Here is a 25,205-nt window from a genome sequence, read left to right as displayed (position 1 = left end):
TGCATGGTAAGACGTGCTAAATGACATGATCTAATGAACTAGAGCATGTGATTTTTGCACCAGAGTTAAAGTAAGAAATGAGAAGAAAAACACAATTATTAATGTATAATAAGGAATTTTGATTTTGAGACACCTATTGCTCCGTCCCCTGCCTTATGTGCTACCAGCATTTACACAAACAGTACGACAACCAGCTTTTATTTTTGTTACAGTTATTGTTTTCATTTTATCAAATATGATCCCAATAAAAAAGGTATACAATAAAGACAAGTTTGTAATTTAACATTAACTTTAATTTTCCAGGAAATTTTCAAGGATGAGATGAGTCAGAGGAGTCACGACTGCTAAACTAGACGACAGAACGAGCGGAGTATGGAATTCACCCCACGCAAATGGAAATATAAGATTTTTCATGAAAGAAGGTCTGACCATATTAGATTTTGTAAAAAAAAAAAAAAGAATTACACACAAGTAACATTAAAAGGTTTTTTATGACATGTCCATTGATTGCAGAGGGCCAGTGTAATATAAATATAGGCCGTTTTTTTTCCTGCAGACACAAAGCAATTTCTTAACCCCAAACATTATTAAGTTATATATCAATAGGCTCACGCGTTTTGACTTTATAACCCTCCATCCTCCCTTATATTCTACTGTCCAAATGATTCATGCCATCATTATCCGTGGCTTTCATCTACTCTAATCTGTCATTGCCAGGCAGAACCACTCTATATCGGTCCTGTCTTACAGTGCATCAAACACTAGGCAACTCTTACTTGCAGATTGGTTCCTGCCCACACAATTTCCTTTCTCTCGCTTGTTTAATTAAAACATCTACAATAAGAACATCAGTATTACAGAACATAAACAGAAAGCTGGCACTGTGAATGAAATGAAACATCTCCCTTTTGTATACAGTGAGGATTTGAGCCAGCTGACACTGCATGTCCCAATGTGTAGTTGTAGGACTTGAACTACTTATAAAGCTCTGAACATTCTGCACAAGATGTATTGGTGCAGTAGCACAGAAGCACCTCCCCAAAACACAAACATTTAGGTTTTTATACCCACAATATTCAAGAAACGTTAAAAATTAAATAATTAGGATTTTTATGTCATGTTACACCATCTTGCAATTTAAGCAAAAATAAGTACAAGCAGAGAAAATAAAAAAATAAATTATAAAAAATGCTGATTTGCAGATAGATTACAACCCTCTATCTCAAATCACTTAGGGCCAGATTACAATAGGCGCACTATTTAGCGCTCAAGCACCACCAGAAGTAAACTTCTAATGTACGCGTGTCGTTTGTGCACTAGCAAAAGCCGACATGCACTAACTTGAGGACTTAGGAAATCACGACCATGTTAACTTCTTCTTCCATAGACTTCAATAGAGCACGCAAATTGAAAAAACCTTATTGACACCTGAATTGTAAAAACACAAAACATTGGGCTCGTTTCCATTGAGTCGTAAGCTACCGAAGCAGTTGACAGCTAAAAGTAATTTACGGCTCCATTTTAGTACCAGGATTCCATTGAAAAAGTTTCTGCTTTGCGTGTGGTCGCTATTTTCGTGTTGGTGTAAGTTAGCGTTGTGTTAACACTTCCACCCGATGCTGTTTTTCTAAAACATTAATAGGTTACTTTGGTAACCCGATACAAAAACTGAAATTAGTAAGCGCTAACACTGATATTCAATCTTTTAAAAAGGAAAGCACCTCAGGAACAAATTTATATGCACACTCAGTGTTGCTTAACTCTATACCTTTAAAAAAATATTATTTCCTGAGATGCCGAAATCCGTCTAGAGAATACACGATAATTGATTAAAACACTGTAAACAATATAAACAATATATTTAAACAATATATTTAAAATATACTTAGTCCATAATATGGGATAAGTAGTTAGATGAATCCAGGTGCAGCTCCCAAAGACTGGAAATTCCTTGGTCCAGACGAAAATAGTAGGCAGAGTCTATGAAAAAAAGAACAAGAAAGCGCAGCTCCGATTCAGATTATTTATTAACAATACCATTCATCGAATGGGATCAGACTGATATACTACAGTAAAGTTCTACTCTGTGAAGAGCTTTACTGGGCTAAAAAGCTGCACCCAGGTGGTAAATTGCCATAGAACAGGCTAACAATGGTATTGAGCCAGTTGTTCGTTCCTGTGAGTGCACTTCTCTCTGTATGTATTTAGTCTCCCTATGGGAAAAAGGGGCAACCAGACGTGGACTCCTTGCTCAGTGTGCTTAGAGGAATATAGCTACACCTCACTGACGAGGCTCAATGAAGGCCAAAACGATCGTCTTGTGTTGCTGTGTTCCTTGTTCTGAGAGGAATTGCCTGGTATTTCGGCGCTGGACTGACCGTAATAGGCGGGATCAGACTGATATACTACAGGAAAGTTCTACTCTGTGAAAAGCATTACTGGGCTAAAAAGCTGCACCCAGGTGGTAAATCATTATAGAACAGGCTAACAATGGTATTGAGCCAGTTGTTCATTCCTGTGAGTGCACTTCTCTCTGTATGTATTTAGTCTCCCTATGAGAAAAAGGGGCAACCAGACATGGACTCCTTGCTCAGTGTGCTTAGAGGAATATGGCTACACCTCACTGACGAGGCCCAAAGAAGGCCGAAACCATTGTCTGGAGTTGCTGTGTTCCTTGTTCAGAGAGGAATTGCCTGGTATTTCGGTTCTGGACTGACCATAATTTGCGGGATCAGACTGATATACTACAGGAAAGTTCTACTCTGTGAAAAGCATTACTAGGCTAAAAAGCTGCACCCAGGTGGTAAATCACCATAGAACAGGCAAACAATGGTATTGAGCCAGTTGTTCATTCCTGTGAGTGCACTTCTCTCTGTGTGTATTCATTGAATACATGCTCACTTACACTTAAAATTATCAAGTTGCATTCAATTACTTCACTGGTTTCCCCCTGAGGTTGTGATACTGGATTCGGAGTGTGTGTGTCCAAAGCACAAAACAAAGTTTCAGAACAGCGCTTTGTTGCTAATCCCTGTTTGGCGTCCTTAGCCACCAGCACCAGAAACACGTGTCCACTCTGACAGGTACGATGCTGGAAGTGCGTCACCTCTTCGCGTTTCATTCGGATTCTTCTCTCCCTTTATAATGTCCATAGCAGTTAATTAGCCAATCACCATACAAAGTCCTTATCAAATGATATAGGAATCCGTTATTCATACAGTTGATGTGAAAATATACGGAAAATACATCTAAGGGTTAGTTTACTGGTGACGAGCTAAATGCCACCTAATATAAAATAAAAAATGACTTGATATCACTAAAACATCTATAAAAAAACATAAATTAAACATATTAACACACATACACATATAATATGTCAATAAAAATACAAACTATGGTAACCCAACCTTACACTACAATAGATTGCATATACGCCGCTGCATACAAGTGCGGCACATATATTTTACCTGTCGCTCACTGTTAAAATTAAACACCTAACTCATGCGCAATATCTACCTCTCAACCGCAACCCCCCACACCAATAACTAATGTAGTAACCCCTAATCTGCCAACCCCCATATCTCAAAGTATCTATTTAAACTATTAACCCCTAATCCGCCATGCCCCCACAATGCAATCTAGCTATTTAAATTATTAACCCCTAATCCGCCATGCCCCCACAACGCAATCTAGCTATTTAAACTATTAACCCCTAATCCGCCATGCCCCCACAATGCAAATAACTAATCATTAAGCCCCCTAACCTAACACCCCCTAAATTAACCCATTACATAAATTAAAATAATCCTAAATTAAAATAATAAATCCTAATTACAATTAACATTACTTTAAAAAAAAAGATTGAAGTTTAAATTAATCTAAAATTACAAAAAATAAAAAAGTCTAACATTACATAAAATAATAAACCAAATTATCAAAAATAAAAAAAATTATACATAATCCCTAAGAAAATAAAAAAGCCCACTAAATAAAAACACCCCCTAATATAATACTAAACTACCAATAGCCCTTAAGGCAGCTTTTTTTTTTTTACCCATTCAAAAGGAACTCAACTCCATCATTGATTAGGCCTCCTATAATGGCGTTATAACGCAAAAGAATTTGGCATTTTTAACAGTTAAGTATCCAAAAGTGACGATTTTTTCATTATTTGGCGAAAATTCATAAGAGCATGCATAAGCCACCGGGATACCCAACAGTGGCTGGAATTGGTTCCTTAATTGAACCCCTATCTGAAATGATTGTTGCCCATTTGCAACCCTTAGTAGAGACACTAATGAGTTATGTGAAAGATACTTGTGACGTTATCAAACAGATTAAATGGGAACCAGATTATTCATTTATTTCAGTGGATGTTGTTTCCCTTTATACATGTATCCCACATGACAAGGGTATAAGGGCAATTTAATTTTTCCTTAATCATTTCTCCAATTACAGTACAGAACTGAAAGAATTTATCCTTAGATCAATTGAGTTTCTCCTTACTCTTAATTTTTTTATGTTTGAAGGGGATTACTATCTCCAGAGGTGCGGGACAACTATGGGGGCAAAATTTGCCCCCTCCTATGCCAACCTATATTTGGGTTGGTGGGAGCTGTCCCACGTCTTTGGGGATGATGACCCTTTTAGAGAGCATATACTATATTTCGGTCGCTATATAGATGACATTTTGTTTATTTGGAAGGGTCCTGAGGAAACTATTGTCCCTTTTGTAGCATTTTTACAGGATAATTATTTAAATTTAAAATTTACTTATGTAAATAGTATGGAGAGAGTTTCATATTTGGATATAGAAGTACATGCTAATGTTGAGAAACAAATCATTGAAGTAGAATTGTATCGTAAAGAGGTGGCTGGGAATACTATTCTTAATGCCACTTCTTGTCCCCCTAGACATACTGTAGTGTCTATGCCTAAAAGTCAGTACATTCGAGTAAAACGTAACTGTGCCAACCCTGATAGGTATGAATTTCATGCTAACAGATCGTTTTTTGCAAAGGGGTTATGACAAAAATAACCTAGAGAGGGCCAAAATACAAGTAGATCCTTTAGAAAGGGATTCCCTGTTTCTTCAAAAAAAGAAGTAAAATTCCTTAGAAAATAAACCCAAGTTTATTACTACGTATAGTAGTGAGTATCACACAATCTGTCAAATAATACGTAGCTCATTGTCTATTTTGGAAGTTGATGAGGGTCTCAGGGAAATTGTGCAGGAAGGATGTAGCTTTATTTCTCGTAAAGTGAAAACTTTATGCAATATTTTGTCTCCCTCAATGCTACCAGCGAAGAAAAAGGAAAACTGGCTTTCTTTAAAACCTGGTTTTCATAAATGTAACAGTAGTAGGTGCAAATCCTGCACATATGCAATTTTTGGTTCAGAATTTATTTCACAAGCTACAGGTAAAGTTTACCAGATTAGACAATACTCCACTTGTAATTCTTCATTTGTAATATATCTTTTGACCTGTAGGGGTACAATATGTAGGGCTCACTACTCGCCCCCTGAAAGATCGCTTTTTGGAGCACCTAAGGTCTATTGAAGACCCTAAATCCACTACTCCAATATCACTACATTTTAAGAAAGAACACAATTCAGATGTTTCCCTCTTGGCATTCCAGTGTATCCAAGTTATTCCAAGACACCCCAGAGGGGGCAATAGAGAGGAAACTCTCAGAAGGAAGGAAGTCTTGTGGGTTTTCCAATTGGATACTGTTGTGCCAAGAGGCTTAAATTCTGAATGGGACATTAAATTATTTGTCAAATAGAATTTAATATATTAATATGAGATTTTATTGTATGATTTATGATGTATAGCAAATCGCTGCGGATGATATAAAGATTTTATAGTTTATACTATTTATATATCATGATTTTGTTAGAGATAAACTCCCCTTTTCACATTTTTTCACTTATTCACTGTATATGCAGCTAATTAATGTTAAATGAATTAATTACTAATTAAAAGTTTATTACTATAATAGGTTGATTGAGTTGAGGGAGGAGCTATTCAGGTGTGTATATCTTAGCTGTCTCAGTCATTGGGTTGTAGGTGGTCATTGATAAAGTACAGTATTTTCTATACGAAACATGTTTAACCTAGCCTGACTGACCATGTCTTGTGATATGATGTGTGTTTTATCCACTGATATCCAATAAATTATACCTTTGCTTTTATGGATACAAGTGTCCTGTTTCCTGTGACTGTTGGAGACCGGGTGCCTTCCTTTTGTCGTTTGACGTATTTCTGTGGCGTTTGATGGAGCGCTCAGGAGTGGCACCGGATGATGACATCATCAGCAGGAGACCTGTTGAGCTGTGAGCGTTTTGTTCTGCCTTGAAGTCAGCGTGAAGCGGCTGATTTGACTGTGCAAATATTTTCCGTTCTGTGTGAGCATTGCCTCTCTTTGTTGTTGGTCTTAATAATTTAAATAGCTAGATTGCGTTGAGGACATGGCGGATTAGGAGTTAACATATTTATTATAAATTGCGATGTGGGGGGATGGCGGATAGAGGGGTTTTGACGTGTCGGGTTAGATTTCAATGGGAAAAAGGTCCCAAAGAGCACATTTTTCCGGTTTTACACCGAGTTGAGCTGGGTGTAATTTTTGTTACTGTTTTGGCAGCCTCCGACATAGTATTAACGGTTTGCACAGGCATTGGAAACCAGGTATAATTTAAAGATTAGCAGCTTCTGATACTTTGTATGGGACACGATAATGTTTTCGGTAGCCAGAGTCCGGTTGCCAAAATTGAGTTATAACATAGAAACATAGATATTGACGGCAGATAAGAGCCATAGGCCCAGCAAGTCTGCCCGACCTTACCTAACAGTATAAACTTATCTAGTTCGTAGGATAGCCTTATGCTTGCCCCATGCATTTTTAAAGTCCCCCACAGTGTTTATTGCTACTACCTCTTGAGGAAGTTTATTCCATAAATCAATCACTCTTTCTGTAAAGAAGTGCTTCCTCAAATTACTCCTGAATCTACTACCCTTTAGCTTGAGCTCATGTCCCCTTGTTCTTGAATTTTCCATTTTATGTAAAATACCCACAGCCTCAGTTTTACTAAACCCTTTAATGTACTTGAAAGTTGCTATCATATCACCTCTTTCCCTTCTCTCCTCTAAGCTATACATATTTAGGTCATTGAGCCTATCCTGGTAAGTTTTATTTTTTAGACCATGTACCATTTTGGTAGCCCTCCTTTGCACAGATTCAAGTAAGTTTGTTAATATCCTTGGAAGTAGTCAGTGAATGATATTGCTTCCCACAGCTTATTTAACGGTTTGCGAGTGCACGCAAACCGAATTACGGCTCAATGGAAACGAGCCCATTGTCTTTTGCAATATTTGAACATTGCAGAGGAAAACAGTGTGTCTAATAGGTTGTTTTTTTTTTGTTGGATCTAAAAATATTTTTATTTATTTAATGTCCTTTAAGTCCAATAATTAAGAGACACTAAACACTATAGTACTATTGGTGCCAAAGGTGTTATCTATACTGCAGTTGTTAAAGGAACTTAAAGGGCCACTAAACCCAAAATCTTTCTTTCATGATTCAGATAGAGAATAGAAATTTAAACACCATTACAATTTACTTCCATTATTTATTTTGCTTCATTTTTTAAATATCCTTAGTTGAAGAAAAAGCAATGCACATGGTTCTATGCTTCTATGTGCAGCAACCAATCAGCAGCTAGTGAGCATATCTAGATATGCTTTTCATCAAAGAATATCAAGAGAATAAAACAAATTAGATAATATAAGTAAATTAAAAAGATGTTTAAAATTGCATTCTCTTTCTAAATCATAAAAGAAAAAATGTGGGTGGCATGTCCCTTTAATGATGGAACAAATATGCACGTGGTAACAAGCAAACAGCAATTATATCAGTTCATTGCTCTAAATATTTTCATAACACAGTCTTAATGGTGCTCCTAAGAAATGATGATACATAAACAAATATAATAAGCTCTCAAGTTTTCACTGTCATAAATCTAAGTCATATAACCCAGTTTAGATTCCCTAAAGTCTAAAGATTCCCTGAAGTAGATTTTTTTTGTTTTTTTATTTTACTGAAACCTCTTTGCATATAAAATGCATTTTTCTTTCAAATTCTATCCAATTTATACATTGGATTGTCATTATTTTCCATTTATTTCTTAGTAAAGTTTAACTTAATAAATAAGTAATAAAGTTTATAACTACAGAGATAATTCTGATTTAATGTGTGTTCATTTTTTATCATGCTAAAATGACATGCCGTGTTTTGCAACATTTGAAGACTAAACTCAGATAATATTAATGAAAGCAAAAATCAAATAAATAATTTTTCCTCCTAAAAACAAATATTTATTCATATATAAATACTTATTTGTCTATACAATATTCCCAGAGAGGGGATTACAGGTATGAGCATTTTTGCATAGGCAGATATCCATGACATGAATGTGTCTCAGGTACTTGACATTTGAACCAAACTGATCACTGGGGGTCACCATATGGACAAACGATAGTCCATCTTAGTCTGTGATGGGCAACCAGTATCACTCAAACAGCCACATGTGCCACACAGAATTATAATCCTTATATTATACCTACTAAAGAATTGTGTAAATCCATTGTGTGGGATAAAGGGGATTAAAGGCACAGTCTAGTAAAAAATAAACTTTCATGATTTAGATAGGGCTTGTCATTATCAACTTTCCAATTTACTTTTATCATGAATTTTGCTTTTTTCTCTTGGTATTCTTAGTTGGAACCTAAACCTAGGTAGGCTCATATGCTAATATCTAAGCCCTTGAAGGCCGCCTCTTATCTGAATGCATTTTGCCATTTTCTTTCACAACTAGAGGGTGTTAGTTCATGTGTGCCATATAGATAACATTGTGCTCATGCCGTGGAATTACATAGGAGTCAGCACTGATTGGCTAAAATGCAACTTCTGTCAAAATAACTGAAATAACGGGGCAGTCTGCAGAGGCTTAGATACAAAGTAATCACAGAGGTAAAAAGTGTATTAATATAACTGTGTTGGTTATGCAAAATTTGGGGAATAGATAATAAACGGATTATCTATGTTTTTAAACAATACAAATTCTGGTGTAGACTGTTCCTTTAAGAAGTGAAAGGTATGTAGTGAGGTAATACAGTGTTCTGGGGTATAGAGCCCCCAGTTACCCAAAACTAGTCTAGGGAATATTTTTTTTAGAGAAACCTAGGGGTTACTTAACCCAGTTCTAAGATATTCTGCCTGCTTTTGCTTTACTGACCAGCCTACTTTCTCTGAGATGTTGCAATAATCAGGTTGTGACACTAACATTAGCTACTGATCCACTACTGCTTGCAACAGCCAAATAGTGAAACAGGAGATGCAAATGATTAGGATAAATGTAGGAAATAGCTCACAAAGCAGCATTAGCAAAAGCCGTTCCCAGGAATGAAACTGTAAGCACAGCTGCCCTCTGACCTACCACTACTGTAAGCACTTGCATGATATAAGGAGGCACAAAGGAATAGTTTATCATGAGAAGAATAATGAATAGCAGAATGTGTGCCACTCTCATCTAAACAAGACATAAAACACTAGAAGACTAATATAAAATTCTTAATTATGCATACAAATTATATAAACAGTATATATATATATATATATATATATATATATATACACACGTTTGCAAAATGGCAGTGGCTTGTCGTATCTACTCCAGTAAAAAAAAGTCCATACTGGCTACCAAGACAAGGCAAGTGGTGGGTGAAGTTTACCCATTGAAAAACAAAAACAGCTAACAAGGTGCTTATAATTGAAATCTTGCAAAAGGAATTGCATCTAAAGCTGCTTCCATCAAACCCACTAGCTCCATGCAATGAGTTAAGGAAAGCTTTTGCAATATATTCCTGAGTTGCTCCATAAGAGATACAGCGCATGGTTACTGAATCTGGCTATAGAAACAGTTTGCATGTGGGGACAAATAACTCTTTGCAACATTATCTTTCTACCCATGGTTTTAGAGAAACTGAAGAACCTTGTTGGTATAAGCTTCCGCCAAATAGGCGGACAGTCCTTGAACCAAAATGTCAACCAAATAAGGAGAAACCACTATCCCCTGAGCTCTTACTACAGATAACGGAGCTCCCAGTACCTTTGAAAATATTTTTGGAGCTGTAGCTAAACCAAAGGGTAGTGCAACAATTTGGAATTGTTTGTCTAGATAAGAAAACCTGAAAAATTGGTAATGATCTCTGTGGATAGGGATACAGAGATAAGCATCCTTCAAGTTTATAGTGGTTATAAATTGACCCTGTTGAACAAGGGCAAAAATGGTCAGAATCATATCCATCTTGAAAGTTGGTTAGAGCTCTTAAGAACTTGTTTACGGTTTTTAGGTACAGAATTGGTCTTAAAGTTCCTTCCTTCTTTATAATAATGAACACATTTTATTTTTCTGGAATTGGAACAATAACTCTCATATGTTCCAGAACACCCAGGAAAAAAGCTCTTGCCTTTGACTGATCCCTGTGCATATGTGACAGGAGGAACCTCCCTCGAGGAGGTCTGGATCAAAAACCTATTCTGTATCAAGAAACTAAGCTTAATACCAAAGGATCCTGAACTGACCAGGACCAGAACCTTTGAAAAATGCTCAATCTGCCACCTACCAGAACTGAATCTTGTTCCGGGGCCGCATCTTCATGCAGACTTAGTTGAAGTGGCAGATTTCTTAGCTTGTTTGGATTTGTCCAGGCATTACTAGGATTCCAAGAAGACTTGGAAGAATCAGATTTCTAGCTGGAAGAGAGGGAGAACTGTTGGCTCCTGGAGCAGAAACACCTAGGTCTGTTCTTAGACTTTTTATATTGTGGTAAAAAAGCACCATTACTGGGAATAATCACATCCAACACTGGAGTAAAATCTATCCTTGAAAGGGAAAGGACAAAAGTCTGCTCTTAGAAGCCATTTCTACAGACTAAGATTTTAACCACAAAGCTCTTATAGTCAATACAATCAAGGCAGCATTTTTTGTATTAATGTGGATTATCTCAACAATTGCATCACAAATGAAAGAGATAGCTGCTTTAAGTGATCCTGAATAATTTCCAGGAGTCACACCATAAAGTTATAGCGCCTGCTACATAGGCAAAGCTAACTGCTGCTCTACAACAACAACAAAAACAGCCTGCTAAAAATCCTTTGATAAACTTCCAAATTCCTATCATTGGTCTTTTGAAGGAAGTGCAATCGTCTAATGAAATTTTAGTTTGCTTGGCTAGAGAAGAAATATCCCTGTCTACTTTGGGGATAGTTTCCCACAGTTACACATTTGTAGTAGTGTTCAGGAACATATCCTTCAACTTTGTGGAAGGCACAAAAGGAATGCCTGGTTTACTCCATTCCTTTGATATTATATCAGAAATTGGTTTTGGGACAGGAAAAACATCTGCGGAGGTTTGAATAAGATGTCAACTGGTTTAACTGACTTTTCCTCAGGCAATTGTGTTTTTTGAGAACCTAATTCAAGACCACATGTAATAAAGAGTGCAAATACTCAATTTAAAAATAAAAGATGCAATCTCCTGATCCAATAATGGATTTTGACTCCTGATCCAATAATAGATTTTAAAAATAAGACAAATCCTCCCCTACAGATGAGATATCAGAATCATCAATATATGAGTCCTTAAATGTGTCTGCTACCCTTTTGCTCCTGTGAGAAACATGAGAGGGACTTAATTCTTCAGAAATAGTACCCTCTGTAGATACATGCTAACACTTGTATGCAGGAGGTATAGCAGCAAAACCATCAAAAATTGTAGAGAGTAAATATTATTTGAAGCCAGGTGAAAAACCAATCTGACCTCCATGACTTGTTGGAGAAGTACAGTGCCCCGAAAGAGTTTCCTGTACCAGTGGAGTGTAGGTTAAACATGACGTAATTGTAAGGGGTATTAGGGACTTAGCTGGAAGTAAAAGGTGTGTGTAGGTTAGGCGTGACGTAAGTGTAGGCGGTCAGGGAAGAGTTAGCTGGGTGGTGCCGGGGAAGTGTAGGTTAGCTTTGACATAGGTGTAGGCGGTCAGTGGGAGGTAGCGAGGTGGAACAAGGGGAGTGTAGCTTAGGCGTTATGTAGGTATAAGAATTCAGGGGGAGTTAGCGGGGCGTGCTCGTGGAAGTAGTCTGCACTTTTATTCGGACACATCGTCACAAGATCTATATGTTCGAATCAGCAAAGTGCAGGTTGCATGGAGGGCAGCGGCCATGATGGTCTTGCAAGCTGTCAAGACTACATTGCCTGAAATAGTTAGAGAAGATGTAATAAAACTTAGAGCCCCACGGCAAGTAATAGGAAATCTAATAACTTTGAGAAAAGAAATATAAATCTCTGGAAAGGAAGCGAAGGGGGTTAAAATAAAACTTAACATTTAATATAATACGTTAAAAAGTGTGAACAAGACACCTCCTAAAATAATTTAAAATAGAATACAAAGTAGCACTGTCTGAGTAATAGGGAGAAAAAAGGGTTAATAACCCGTAATATCAGTATAAATTAAGGAGGTTGCAAGTTAGGATTCAAGGACAGAGAGGCCCATTGTGTGGCACCAAGTGACATAAAAAAAGTTCCCTATCATCAAAAGTATTCTATGTTTTGATGACTCCCACAGTCAGTGGGCAATAAGGGGGCTTAACACTATACTGATGCTCAGGTATCTACACACAGTTATTGAAAAAGATTCAGGGCATCATTCTCAATAGCCAGATTTCAACGTACAAAATAAGCAATAACTCCTAATAAATATACCATATATGAACACAATTAAGTCCCTAAATGAATGCTCAGACATGCGAACGCCTGACGTGCGTTTTGCCTGAGCTTTATCAAAGGCGCGAGCGGCCCCATCATCTTCCTTTACTTATACGCCATTAGACCAATCGTCATTTGAGTCTAGCTACACGCCCCTATAATAGCGTTTCTTAGTGGCCCAGGCCAGATACCAATCGTTGGCCGTCAATCACAGAGTACGCTAACCGCTCCCATCACTCGTCAAAGGGGGCATGTCACTCACTGTATCTTATAGTGACGTGTCTAACATAGAACTGAACTTATGAATGGAGAAATGTTAGTTATATGTTAGACGTGTACATAGACTCAAATGACAATTGGCCTAATGGCGTATAAATAAAGGAAGATGATGGGGCCGCTCACGCCTTTGATAAAGTTCAGGTGAAATGAGCACAGGGCCGCCAAAAGGGGTGACTCTTGTCAGGAGCCCACTTGGCCAGGGGGCCCCATGAGGCAAGCACAACTATTATTAAAATAATTTTTACATTTTGCAAGCAACCAGAGGGCGCTACAGTAGAGTGCTATTGAGCGTGGGGAATGTCATTACAACAAGTAAAGTATTAGCATTTGAGAGGATTGCTGAGTGTGCACTAAACCACTATGCACAGTGTGAGACAGACTTGGCACATCAGTTTGTACAGTGTGTGCCTGAGTCAGACGGCAGATCACTTTCATTTGCAGAGGAGGTAGGACTTATGTTTTTATGTAGTAAATGTTTTTTATTTCTTTGTGCAATTTCAGATTGTAACTTCAGTGTGGTAGTTGTATGGTGAGGCCAGGGGTCCATAAATACACATTTTTTTAGCAATATGCAGCAGTGTATTTATGATTATTTGGCAATGCTGTAGAAATTCTATATTTAAAAACCATGCAGAAATGATTCCTTATCAATACACAAATGATATGTGCCCTTTTGGCAGATATGATTTTTTTTATTTATATATATATATATTTTAATTACATCTCAGTTTACTGCCCCTTTATGCAAGGACTTTGCAGATGCCAGCCCAGGAGGCATTTTATTTAAGATTTTTACATCTGCATAAAATCTTATACTCTCGGGCTAAGATTGCTCAGTGTTTGAATAGGTTAACTTGACACTGTTCAGTTTACACTACAGCTGACTTCATTTTGAAATACATACAAACAAGCCTAAATCCTGCATTTAACCAGATCTAATGCTATGAGACTGAGTACCACAGCTTATGGTTCCACCAAGACCATTTAGAGTACAGAATTTTCAAAATCCATAAGTACAGCTAACAGATGGGAAAATTTGTACACCAGATTTGAAGTGGCGCTCTTCGTTTGGGAAAATTGGGTGTGTTTGTGTGTTTCTTGGCATGTCTGCCAGAGTGTCTATATGTGAATCCTTATGTGTGAGTGTGTGTTTCAGTGTTTGTGTGTTACTACTTTTACAACATTTCCACGTTTGACTACACTTAAGAAGAAAGTGCATGTACGTTTTAGTCACTTGGTCAAAAATTGCACATGTTAAATGGGGGGGGGGGGGTCAGCTGATCAATAGTTAAGTAAGGGCCCCCAAAATTTCTAGTGGCAACCCTGACGTGCATCAGGCGTTCGCCTGTCTGAGCATTCATTTAGGGACTTAATTGTGTCCATATATGGTATATTCATGTGTCAAACCCCTGAATTTGACACATAAGGGCTGATTTATCATGGCCAGAATGGGGCCAAATACCCCTGTTTGCGCACAAGCTCCTTAACTCGTCCGCCGCCTCTGAGGCAGCGGGCATCAATCTGCCCAATCTCATACTATTGGGTTGATTGACACTCCCTGCTAGCAGCTGATTGGCCACGAATCTGCAGGGGGCGGCATTGCACAAGCAGTTCACCAGAACTGCTTGTGCAATGATAAATGCCGACAGTGAATTTCTTAAAGAGACATATAGAATGTGCTCCAAATACCTATAACCCTGTGTATATGTTGCCTGTGGTAACTGCTATGTCCTATAGCTATGATATACATGCAATATGCACCTGCTAATACTCTGTGCTAAAGTGTATTTACCTTACAGCACCCATTGAACAGAGCTTACCCAGCTGCAGGACTTACTTCCAGTAGAATAGCCCATTCTATCTAGTATGCACTATCACAGGTTTAAAGGAAGAAGTACACGGACAAAGCCAAAAGGAAAGGCTGAAGGCTAAATCCCAGCGACACTGGAGGCAGGCTAATGGCAAACTCCCAGCAGGAGAATTACTCTCACTGCCAATATTAGTCCTGTTACTCTCTCTGTCCTATTCCCGGCTCTCTTAGGGAGATGAGTCTCCCATTGGTCTGAGAATCCCTATAAGATTGAGGTGATCAGGCAAGTGAGAGGGATTAAAAGCTCTTAGTATTTTGGGTATTTTTGTCTCCTCCTAGCCTCCTCCTAGTGGACTGGAGTTTAATCAAAAAATGTGATGGCTCAAGGACTCTTACCATCCTAAAAGGCCTATAAGATTACAAGCAACTAATAAAAAAAAAAAAACACAAAACTTTTGAAAAGACATGGGAGCTGATTTATCAATGGCCGAATGGCCCCGTATGCCCCTGTTTCCGCGCGAGCCTTCAGGTTCGCCGGAAACAGCAGTTATGAAGATGCGGTCTTAAGACCGCTGCTCCTTAACTGGTCCACCTGCTCTGAGGCTGCGGACATCAATCCGCACAATCTCATACGATCAGGCTGATTGACACCCCCTGCTAGCGGCCGATGGGCCGCAAATCTGCAGGGGCGGCATTGAACAAACAGTTCACAAGAAACGCTTGTGCAATGATAAATACCGACAGCATATGCTGTCGGCATTCATCGTTGTCTGTCGGACATGATCCGCTGAGGGGATCATGTCGGACAGACCGATGATAATTTGGCCCCATGGAGAGTAAATCTTCTGTAGAACAAATAAATGAACCAGAAATAACTGTTCAACCTGTTGACATTCATAGTTGCCATCAGTCCCTCATTTCCAGGGACAGTCCCTGGATTTTGTTTTGTTCCTGGGAAAGTCCCTTCCAGGAAATATAGAGGACTGCAGCTGAGCTGGGGCATGTGTAACACAAGTTAAAGAACCACTCAATGCAGTAGAATTGCATAATTAACAAGTGCATAATAAAAAGACAATAATTTAACACCTACTCTGAATTTCAAATAAGCAGTAGATTTTTTTCTGGCAAATGTATTTTTTCCACCCATTTTCTGGCCCCCTGTACCATGTGACATACATCAGCCAATCACAGACTAGTATACGTATACCATGTGAGCTTGTGTACATGCTCAGTAGGATCTTGTTTCCCAGAAAGTGTGTATATAACAAGACTGTGCAAAATCGATTAATAGAAATAAATTGGAAAATAGTGTGTGTGTGGGGTGGGGGGGGGGGATTACTTGGATACTACTGTAGATAATTTATTGTTTGGATCTTTGCATTTTTTTGTCTGACAGTAATCTTCATATTTTAGCACTCTGTATCATCTGCAACTTACTGATTTTAGCATGAGTTTTAAACATACACCACTTCCTACACACAGTATAAAAATATGAAAATTTATGGCAGACTGAATATTCCAAAAATCCATTTGCCCCCAACTGCTCATCAGTCCGGCCGGCGCTGTGCATAATCACACAGTAAGATCAGCTGTTTGATGTATCTCTCCTCTAAGGTAGTTTTGTCACCATTCTTTTAAGCACTCAGCGGAGCCCTGGAATGGTGTTATATAAAGGGAACATAGTGTTATTTAAATATAATTGACTTCTACTGGAATATTGTTATTATTATTGAATGGGTTCACATATTATTTGTCTGCCTAATTTTGATGCTGTGTTGTAACAATAACTATATGCTTGCTCAGAACGTGTTCCAGGGACTGGAATTGTCAATATAATGGGGTACGTGTCAGAGCTTGGTGCTGTAATCTATATAATAGGCTATGGATAAGTCTAAATTATACTATTACTATCAAATTTCGTGCTTTGACTGCAGAACTGAGCAGTTGAACAGTAGGTCGTCAATACTTTGGTAACCTGCTTGCTTGCTCTGCTGCAAAGTGTCCATGGTCATTTTTTTTAAAGTTAGCGACTATGGACATATACTGCAGCTTTCTGGAGTGATATAAAAAAAACCTGTGGTTTAAATCTAGTTACAAACATTTTTTGTAAAGATTTATGTGAATATAGCAAAGGAATCAGGGAGTGAAAATAAAGTATTTGGCACAGAAATGGAGACTGAAACAAGAACTAATACTTTTGAATTTGAAATATTCCACTGATATGTAAATATCAGCTCCTAAAAAAAAAGATAAGAAATGTTGAAAGTAATCAACAACAGCAAATAAGGACAGAGAACATGCTTAAAGCACTTACAGACCTGGATTTAAATGCTACTTGTCTGAGTACACTGCTGTTCTTCAGTTATAAATACAAGAAAAGACTGCAACACTTCTGTATTATTGGCAAATCAGTTGCTCTTTATTAGGGTGACATCCCCACACAAACATCGACATTTCGGGTCACATAGGACCCTTAATCATGCTTATGATTAAGGATCCTATGTGACCTGAAACGTTGCTGTTTGCTGTTTGCTTGTGTGGGGATGTAACCCTAATAAAGAGAAACTGATTTGCCGATAATACAAAAGTGTTGCAGTCTTTTTTTGTATTCATATTTGAATTGGGGTAAGCAGAAGACCCTTACTGATACTACTCTGGTGAAAATAAACAAATACTGTTTATCAAAAGGTGCTGCACTCATCACTTTCTACTTTGGGGTTCTTCAGTTATACCCTAGGCGCACTGATCAACAGCAGTAATATTGTAGCCCTCTATTCTTGTTACATGGACCCCCATTTCCACAAATAGTAACATCTTTCTGTGTAGGGTGGCCATATTGTCGCTTTAAAACAAGACACATTAAAAAATACATATGTTAGGGTTCTTATATTGGAACATTATTCAAAACATTTATTTAAACAGCCCTGACATTTGCATTTTTTATATGTGTCCCGTTTAAAAGTGGCAATATAGCCATCCTATTTCTGTGTGAATCCCCAGAGGCAGAACTTTTTTTCACTTTCTGCGATGAGATTTTTTTAGTGAAAAACTTTCTGCAGGTCATTTTTAGATTAAATTCAATTTTAAATTAGGCAGTTACAGTAAAGTACCAGTTTGATTGTAATGTGTTAGTTAACTGGTGAATAAAGTAATATTTAAAGTTTTATAATAAAGTGCAGTAGTTGAAAATTGCATTGCAAATTAGCTGCAGACATACTCTAAAAAAGGTGCATTGCTTATACTAACATTTTACATGTAGAAAAAAACAGCTTTGCAGACTGTGAAAGCCTAGGAGACGGGCTTAAAACGATCTCTGAGAGACAGTCAATAAATGCACTGCCACTTTGCAGCGCTACTGCATATTTGACTGTTCACTTCAAACAGCACGTTGCTCTAGAGGAACTGTGACAAGGAAAACTTACACAGTGCAGCCAGAGAACAGCTCTGTTTGAAGAGAACAGCCTAATGTGAAGCAGCTCTGAAAAGTTAAATCGCTAATTAACAGTTCCTGCATGTGTCCTGTTCTTTCTGCAGACATGCTGCATTTTCTGCGATGACATCTCAGATCACTGTATGTTCTGCCTTGGGGTGTGAATCATTGAGCTATATTGTGCCATTTTTATTTGAACTCCATTCTAAAAAAAAAAAAGGTTTCAATTGTCTAAAAACAGGGCCAGATATTTCTGGCATAATCAGCAGAGCACAAAGTTTAAAATCCCAGCTTTGAGGACACCGGAACTCAGAACAAACACAGATAGCCTGACTAACAAGGTATTTCTCTTTTTCTGTACCAAAGCATATGATACTTTAACACAGGAGCATTTATTCCATCCCGAGCATATTTTAAAAATGTTTCTAAGTGAATCTTAAAATGCACCTTAAAGGGACAGTCAACACCAGAATTTTTGTTGTTTAAAAAGAAAGATAATCCCTTTTTTACCCATTCCCCAGTTTTGCATAACCAACACAGTTATAATAATACACTTTTTACCTCTGTGATTACCTTGTATCTAAGCCTCTACAAACTGACCCCTTATTTCTGTTCTTTTGACAGACTTGCATTTTAGCCAATCAGTGCTCACTCCCAGGTCACTTCACGTGCATGAGCTCAATGTTATCTATATAAAACACATGAACTAATGCCCTCTAGTGGTCAAAATGCATTCAGATTAGAGACAGTCTTCAGGGTCTAAGAAATTAGCATATTAAACTCCTAGGTTTAGCTTTTAACTAAGAATACCAAGAGAACAAAGCAAGATTGGCGATGAAAGTAAATTGGGAAGTTGATTAAAATTACATGCCCTATTTAAATCATCAAACATTTTTTTGGACTTGACTGTCCCTTTAAAGATGGGGAAAGTGATGGATGCTATTAATGATATTAAAGGGACATAAAAACCTAAATTTTTCCTTTCATGATTCAAATAGAACATACAATTTTAAATAACTTTCTAATTTATTTCTATTATAACTTTTTTCTTTATTTTTTTGTTATCCTTTGTTGAAAAACAGGAAGGTAAGTTCAGGAGCGTGCACATCTCTGCAGTACTATATAGCAGCAGTTTTGCAACAGTGTTATACATTAGCAAGAGCACTAGATGGCAGCACTATTTCCTGTCACGTAGTGCTCCAGACATGTGCATGCTACCTATCTAGATATCTATTCAACAAAGAATAACATGACAACAAAGCCAATTTGATAAAACATAAAGAGCACAATAAGCTTAGTATGTAAAACAAGTATAAGAATAGGTAGAACTGGAGTTAAACATGGACTCACCTGCCTGCTGTCCCTCTGGGAAGAAGATGAAGAGGAGGCACTTTTGTGCGTTGGAGTAGATGTTTTGTGAGCCGGGGATATACCCTTTTCTTCGGTACTCATTTTTGAGGCTTGATCCTAATTATATTTAGATGCCAAAAAAAACATAGCAAACTAGTCTCTTCTAGCTCATAAAAATAAAGGTGAACAGAAAATGCTTCTAAGTGTTAATTCACTTTTGCGCCATCTTCTTTCAAAAGGAAAGGTCTCCAATGCTAAAAATGAAAGAAGAAAAAACAACATTTAGTTTATCAAATCTGTTTTTCTTGATACGGTTACAACAAACTACAGCTACAATTCAATGCATGGTACCATTAGCGCCAACTTACTAAAATGACAAACTATTTATAGCACAACCTAAAAAAATGTTTCTCGCACTTGTGTACATAGCAACATATTTGGGAAAGCCAAGCAAAATAAATAAATTAACATTTCATAGCTATGTATTAAAATTCAACAGTATCGTAACTCTAGTTCATAACATCTGTATGATACAAACAGAGCCTGAACTGAGTTAAACAGAAAACTAATACAGTTTCCGCATTTCTGATGTAATGAAAACATCATAATCTACTAAAAGCTAGATTACAAGTGGAGCACAAAATATTGCTTTCGCGAAAGCAATATTTGCGCTCCACTTAGTAATACCAGCACGTGCAAATGTGCGCTGGTATTACAAGTTAGCTGCAACATGATGCACATATTAACACATAAATATATATTGGTTTGGATGCATTACGTTTCTTTTTGACAAATTACTCCACATATGATTTTTTCACTATCCAATTTTTGTATTCCTCATTTGAATATTTGTTGACACACAATTTTTTTATGTTTGAAGTATTATCTCCAGAAGCGTGGCACAGCTAATGCTATGGGTGCGAAATTCGCACCGTCCTATGCGAATCTCTATATGGGAATCTGGGAGCTGTGCCACGTTTTTGGACATACCAATCCCTTCCTTGAAAACATATATTATGGAAGGTATATTGACGATTTGCTGTGTATATGGGACGGGGACAAGCAATCTATTTGCCGGTTCCTGAATTATGTCAACAGCAATAATTACAATCTTGTATTCACCATGATGGAAAATCAAAACAAATTAGATTTTTTTTGGATGTCACTCAGCTATACACATTCTATTTAACTTTTCAGAAAGAGCACAGCTGGTAATACAATTTTACACTCTCTCTCCTGTCACCCTAAGCACACAATCAAGTGGATACCCTATGGCCAATTGATTAGGACTAAGCGCACTGGAACACAAATATCAATTACATGCGAAAAATACAAATCAGCGGTTTGAGGCTCATGGATGTGATGCCGATCTTCTAAATGAGACAAAATCTAAGGTAGATTAATTGAAAAGGGAAGATTTATTTCACAAAAATAAAAAACAATGCACACGAAGGAGAAACAATAAGCTATAGTCAGGACTATACTAAAATATGGCTCCCCATTCACAGCAGAATTAACCCCTTAACAATCAAGGACGTGTCAGGTACGTCCTATAAAACAATGCAGTTAAGGACAAATGATGTGCCTGACACGTCCTCTGGGGTTTCAAACTCTGGAAGCAATGATGATTGCTTCCAGACACTTTCAGGGTACTGCAGTAATTCCTCGATGTGCGCGCCACATTTACATAAATCTATTGTAAATGTATAGGAAGAAGGGAGAGGGAGGGGGAATAAATGTTGGGCAAGGGATCTGGGAAGGGAAGGCGGGAGGCTGTTGAAGGGGGGCAGCTACACTACAGAAAATGCTTTATAATATTAAAAAAAACAAACATTTTTTATGGCAAAATGGGTACTGGCAGACAGCTGCCAGCACCCAAGATAGTGGCGAATAGGTAGAGGGGGGAGGGTTAGAGAGCTGTATGGGGGGATAAGGGAGGTTGGGGGCTAAGGGGGATCCATCACTGCAGATTAAATATAAAAAAATAAAATTAAAAAATGCCTTTTATTTTAGTACTGGTAGACTTTCTGTCAGTACTTAAGATGGCGGTGACAATTGTGAGGTGGGGGAGGGAAGAGAGCTGTTTGAGGGGGTCAGGGAGGGATCAGGGAGTGGGATGTCTCAGGTGGAAGGCTGGTCTCTACACAAAAGCTAAAATAAACCCTACAAGCTACCGAATTAACCCCTTCACTGCTGGGCATAATACAAGTGTGGTGCGCAGCGGCATTTAGCGGCCTTCTAATTACCAAAAAGTAATGTCAAAGCCATATATGTCTGCTATTTCTGAACAAAGGGGATCCCAAAGAAGCATTTACAACCATTTGTGCCATAATTGCACAAGCTGTAAATAATTTCAGTGAGAAACCTAAAGTTTGTGGAAATTTTTTTTTTATTTGATCGCATTTAGAGGTGAAATGGTGGCATCAAATGTACCAAAATGGGCCTAGATCAATACTTTGGGTTGTCTATTCAAAAAAATATATACGTGTGACGCGATATACAATGATTCCTGAAAGATATCAGTGTTCCAATGTAACTATCGCTAATTTTGAAAAAAAAAAATGGTTTGGAAATAGCAAAGTGCTACTTGTACTTATTGCCCTATAACTTGCAAAAAAAGCAAAGAACATGTAAACATTTGGGTATTTCTAAACTCAGGACAAAATTTAGAAACTATTTAGCATGGGTGTTTTTTGCTTTTGGTTATAGACGTGTTACAGATTTTGGGGGTAAAAGTTAGAAAACGTGTGTTTTTTCCATTTTTTCAGCATATTTTATAAAAAAAATAGTATATTATAAGATATGATGAAAATAATGGTATCTTTAAAAAGTCCATTTAATGGCAAGAAAAAACAAAATTTATGCTTACCTGATAAATTTATTTCTCTTGTAGTGTGTTCAGTCCACGGGTCATCCATTACTTATGGGATATATTCTCCTTCCCAACAGGAAGTTGCAAGAGGATCACCCAAGCAGAGCTGCTATATAGCTCCTCCCCTCACATGTCATATCCAGTCATTCGACCGAAACAAGACGAGAAAGGAGAAACTATAAGGTGCCGTGGTGACTGGAGTTATAATTTTAAAATTTAGAACCTGCCTTAAAAAGACAGGGGGGGGCGTGGACTGAACACACTACAAGAGAAATAAATTTATCAGGTAAGCATAAATTATGTTTTCTCTTGTTAAGTGTGTTTAGTCCACGGGTCATCCATTACTTATGGGATACCCATACCAAAGCTAAGTACACGGATGATGGGAGGGACAAGGCAGGAACATTAAACAGAAGGAACCACTGCCTGTAGAACCTTTCTCCCAAAACCAGCCTCCGAAGAAGCAAAAGTGTCAAATTTGTAAAATTTGGAAAAAGTATGAAGTGAAGACCAAGTTGCAGCCTTGCAAATCTGTTCAACAGAGGCCTCATTCTTAAAGGCCCAGGTGGAAGACACAGCTCTAGTGGAATGAGCTGTAATTCTTTCAGGAGGCTGCTGTCCAGCAGTCTCATAGGCTAAACGTATTATGCTACGAAGCCAAAAAGAGAGAGAGGTAGCCGAAGTTCAGAGCACGGACCACGTCTAGATTATGCAAAAGACGTTCCTTCTTTGAAGAAGGATTAGGACATAATGATGGAACAACAATCTCTTGATTGATATTCCTGTTAGAAACAACCTTAGGCAAAAACCCAGGTTTAGTACGCAGTACTACCTTGTCTGAATGAAAGATCAGATAAGGAGAATCACAATGTAAGGCAGATAACTCAGAGACTCTTCGAGCCGAGGAAATAGCCATCAAAAACAAAACTTTCCAAGATAAAAGCTTAATATCAATGGAATGAAGGGGTTCAAACGGAACACCCTGAAGAACTTTAAGAACCAAGTTTAAGCTCCACGGAGGAGCAACAGCTTTAAACACAGGCTTAATTCTAGCCAAAGCCTGACAAAAGGCCTGGACGTCTGGATTCTCTGCCAGACGTTTGTGTAAAAGAATAGACAGAGCTGAAATCTGTCCCTTTAGCGAACTAGCGGATAAACCCTTTTCTAAACCCTCTTGTAGAAAAGCCAATATCCTAGGAATCCTAACCTTACTCCATGAGTAACTCTTGGATTCGCACCAATATAAATATTTACGCCATATCTTATGGTAAATTTTTCTGGTCACAGGTTTCCGAGCCTGTATTAAAGTATCAATAACCGAATCCGAAAACCCACGCTTTGATAGAATCAAGCGTTCAATTTCCAGGCAGTCAGCCTCAGAGAAATTAGGTTTGGATGGTTGAAAGGACCCTGAATTAGAAGGTCCTGCCTCAGAGGAAGAGACCATGGTGGACAGGACGACATCTCCACTAGGTCTGCATACCAGGTCCTGCGTGGCCACGCAGGTGCTATCAGAATTACCGATGCCCTCTCCTGTTTGATCCTGGCAATCAGTCGAGGTAGCAACGGAAATGGTGGAAACACATAAGCTATGTTGAAAACCCAAGGGGCTGCTAATGCATCTACCAGCACCGCTCCCGGGTCCCTGGACCTGGATCCGTAACAAGGAAGCTTCGCGTTCTGGCGAGATGCCATGAGATCTAGATCCGGTTTGCCCCAACGATGAATCAGTTGAGCAAATACCTCCGGGTGAAGTTCCCACTCTCCCGGATGAAAAGTCTGGCGACTTAGGAAATCCGCCTCCCAGTTCTCTACGCCCGGGATGTAAATCGCTGACAGGTGGCAAGAGTGAGACTCTACCCAGCGAATTATCTTCGAGACTTCCAACATCGCTAGGGAACTCCTGGTTCCCCCTTGATGATTGGTGTAAGCCACAGTCGTGATATTGTCCGACTGAAATCTGATGAACCTCAGTTTTGCTAACTGAGGCCAAGCTAGAAGAGCATTGAGTATTGCTCTTAATTCTAGAATGTTTATTGGAAGGAGTTTCTCCTCCTGAGTCCACGATCCCTGAGCCTTCAGGGAATTCCAGACTGCTCCCCAGCCTAGAAGGCTGGCATCCATTGTTACAATCGTCCAATCTGGTCTGCGAAAGGTCATTCCTTTGGACAGATGAACCGATGACAACCACCAGAGAAGAGAATCTCTGGTCTCCTGGTCCAGATTTAGCAAAGGGGACAGATCTGAGTAATCCCCGTTCCATTGACTGAGCATGCATAGTTGCAGCGGTCTGAGATGCAGGCGCGCAAATGGCACTATGTCCATTGCCGCGACCATTAAGCCGATTACATCCATGCACTGAGCTACTGATAGGCTTGGAACGGAATGAAGGACACGGCAAGCATTGAGAATCTTTGATAACCTGGACTCCGTCAGGTAAATCTTCATCTCTACAGAATCTATAAGAGTCCCTAGAAAAGGAACCCTTGTGAGTGGTAACAGAGAACTCTTTTCCACGTTCACTTTCCACCCATGCGACCTCAGAAATGCAAGAACTATCTCTGTATGAGACTTTGCATTCTGAAAACTTGACGCTTGTATCAGAATGTCGTCTAGGTACGGAGCCACCGCTATGCCTCA

At 38.4% G+C, this 25,205-nt stretch overlaps 1 protein-coding gene across 2 annotated transcripts in view; it reads right to left on the bottom strand.

The window, feature by feature from the left end:
- Positions 1 to 25,205, bottom strand: part of OSBPL6 (oxysterol binding protein like 6) — a 664,468-nt gene that overhangs the window by 483,230 nt on the left and 156,033 nt on the right. For both annotated transcript variants that reach the window (XM_053698504.1, XM_053698502.1), the window contains exon 2: positions 19,694 to 19,947. In XM_053698504.1, the coding sequence (XP_053554479.1) occupies positions 19,694 to 19,795 (102 nt within the window). In that variant the 5' untranslated portion in view covers positions 19,796 to 19,947. The remainder of the gene's footprint in view (positions 1 to 19,693; positions 19,948 to 25,205) is intronic.

Source organism: Bombina bombina, chromosome 1, assembly GCF_027579735.1.
Source record: "Bombina bombina isolate aBomBom1 chromosome 1, aBomBom1.pri, whole genome shotgun sequence".
Classification (NCBI taxonomy): domain Eukaryota; kingdom Metazoa; phylum Chordata; class Amphibia; order Anura; family Bombinatoridae; genus Bombina; species Bombina bombina.
Note: the sequence above shows the minus strand (reverse complement) of the source record. Positions and strands in the feature narration are given on the sequence as shown.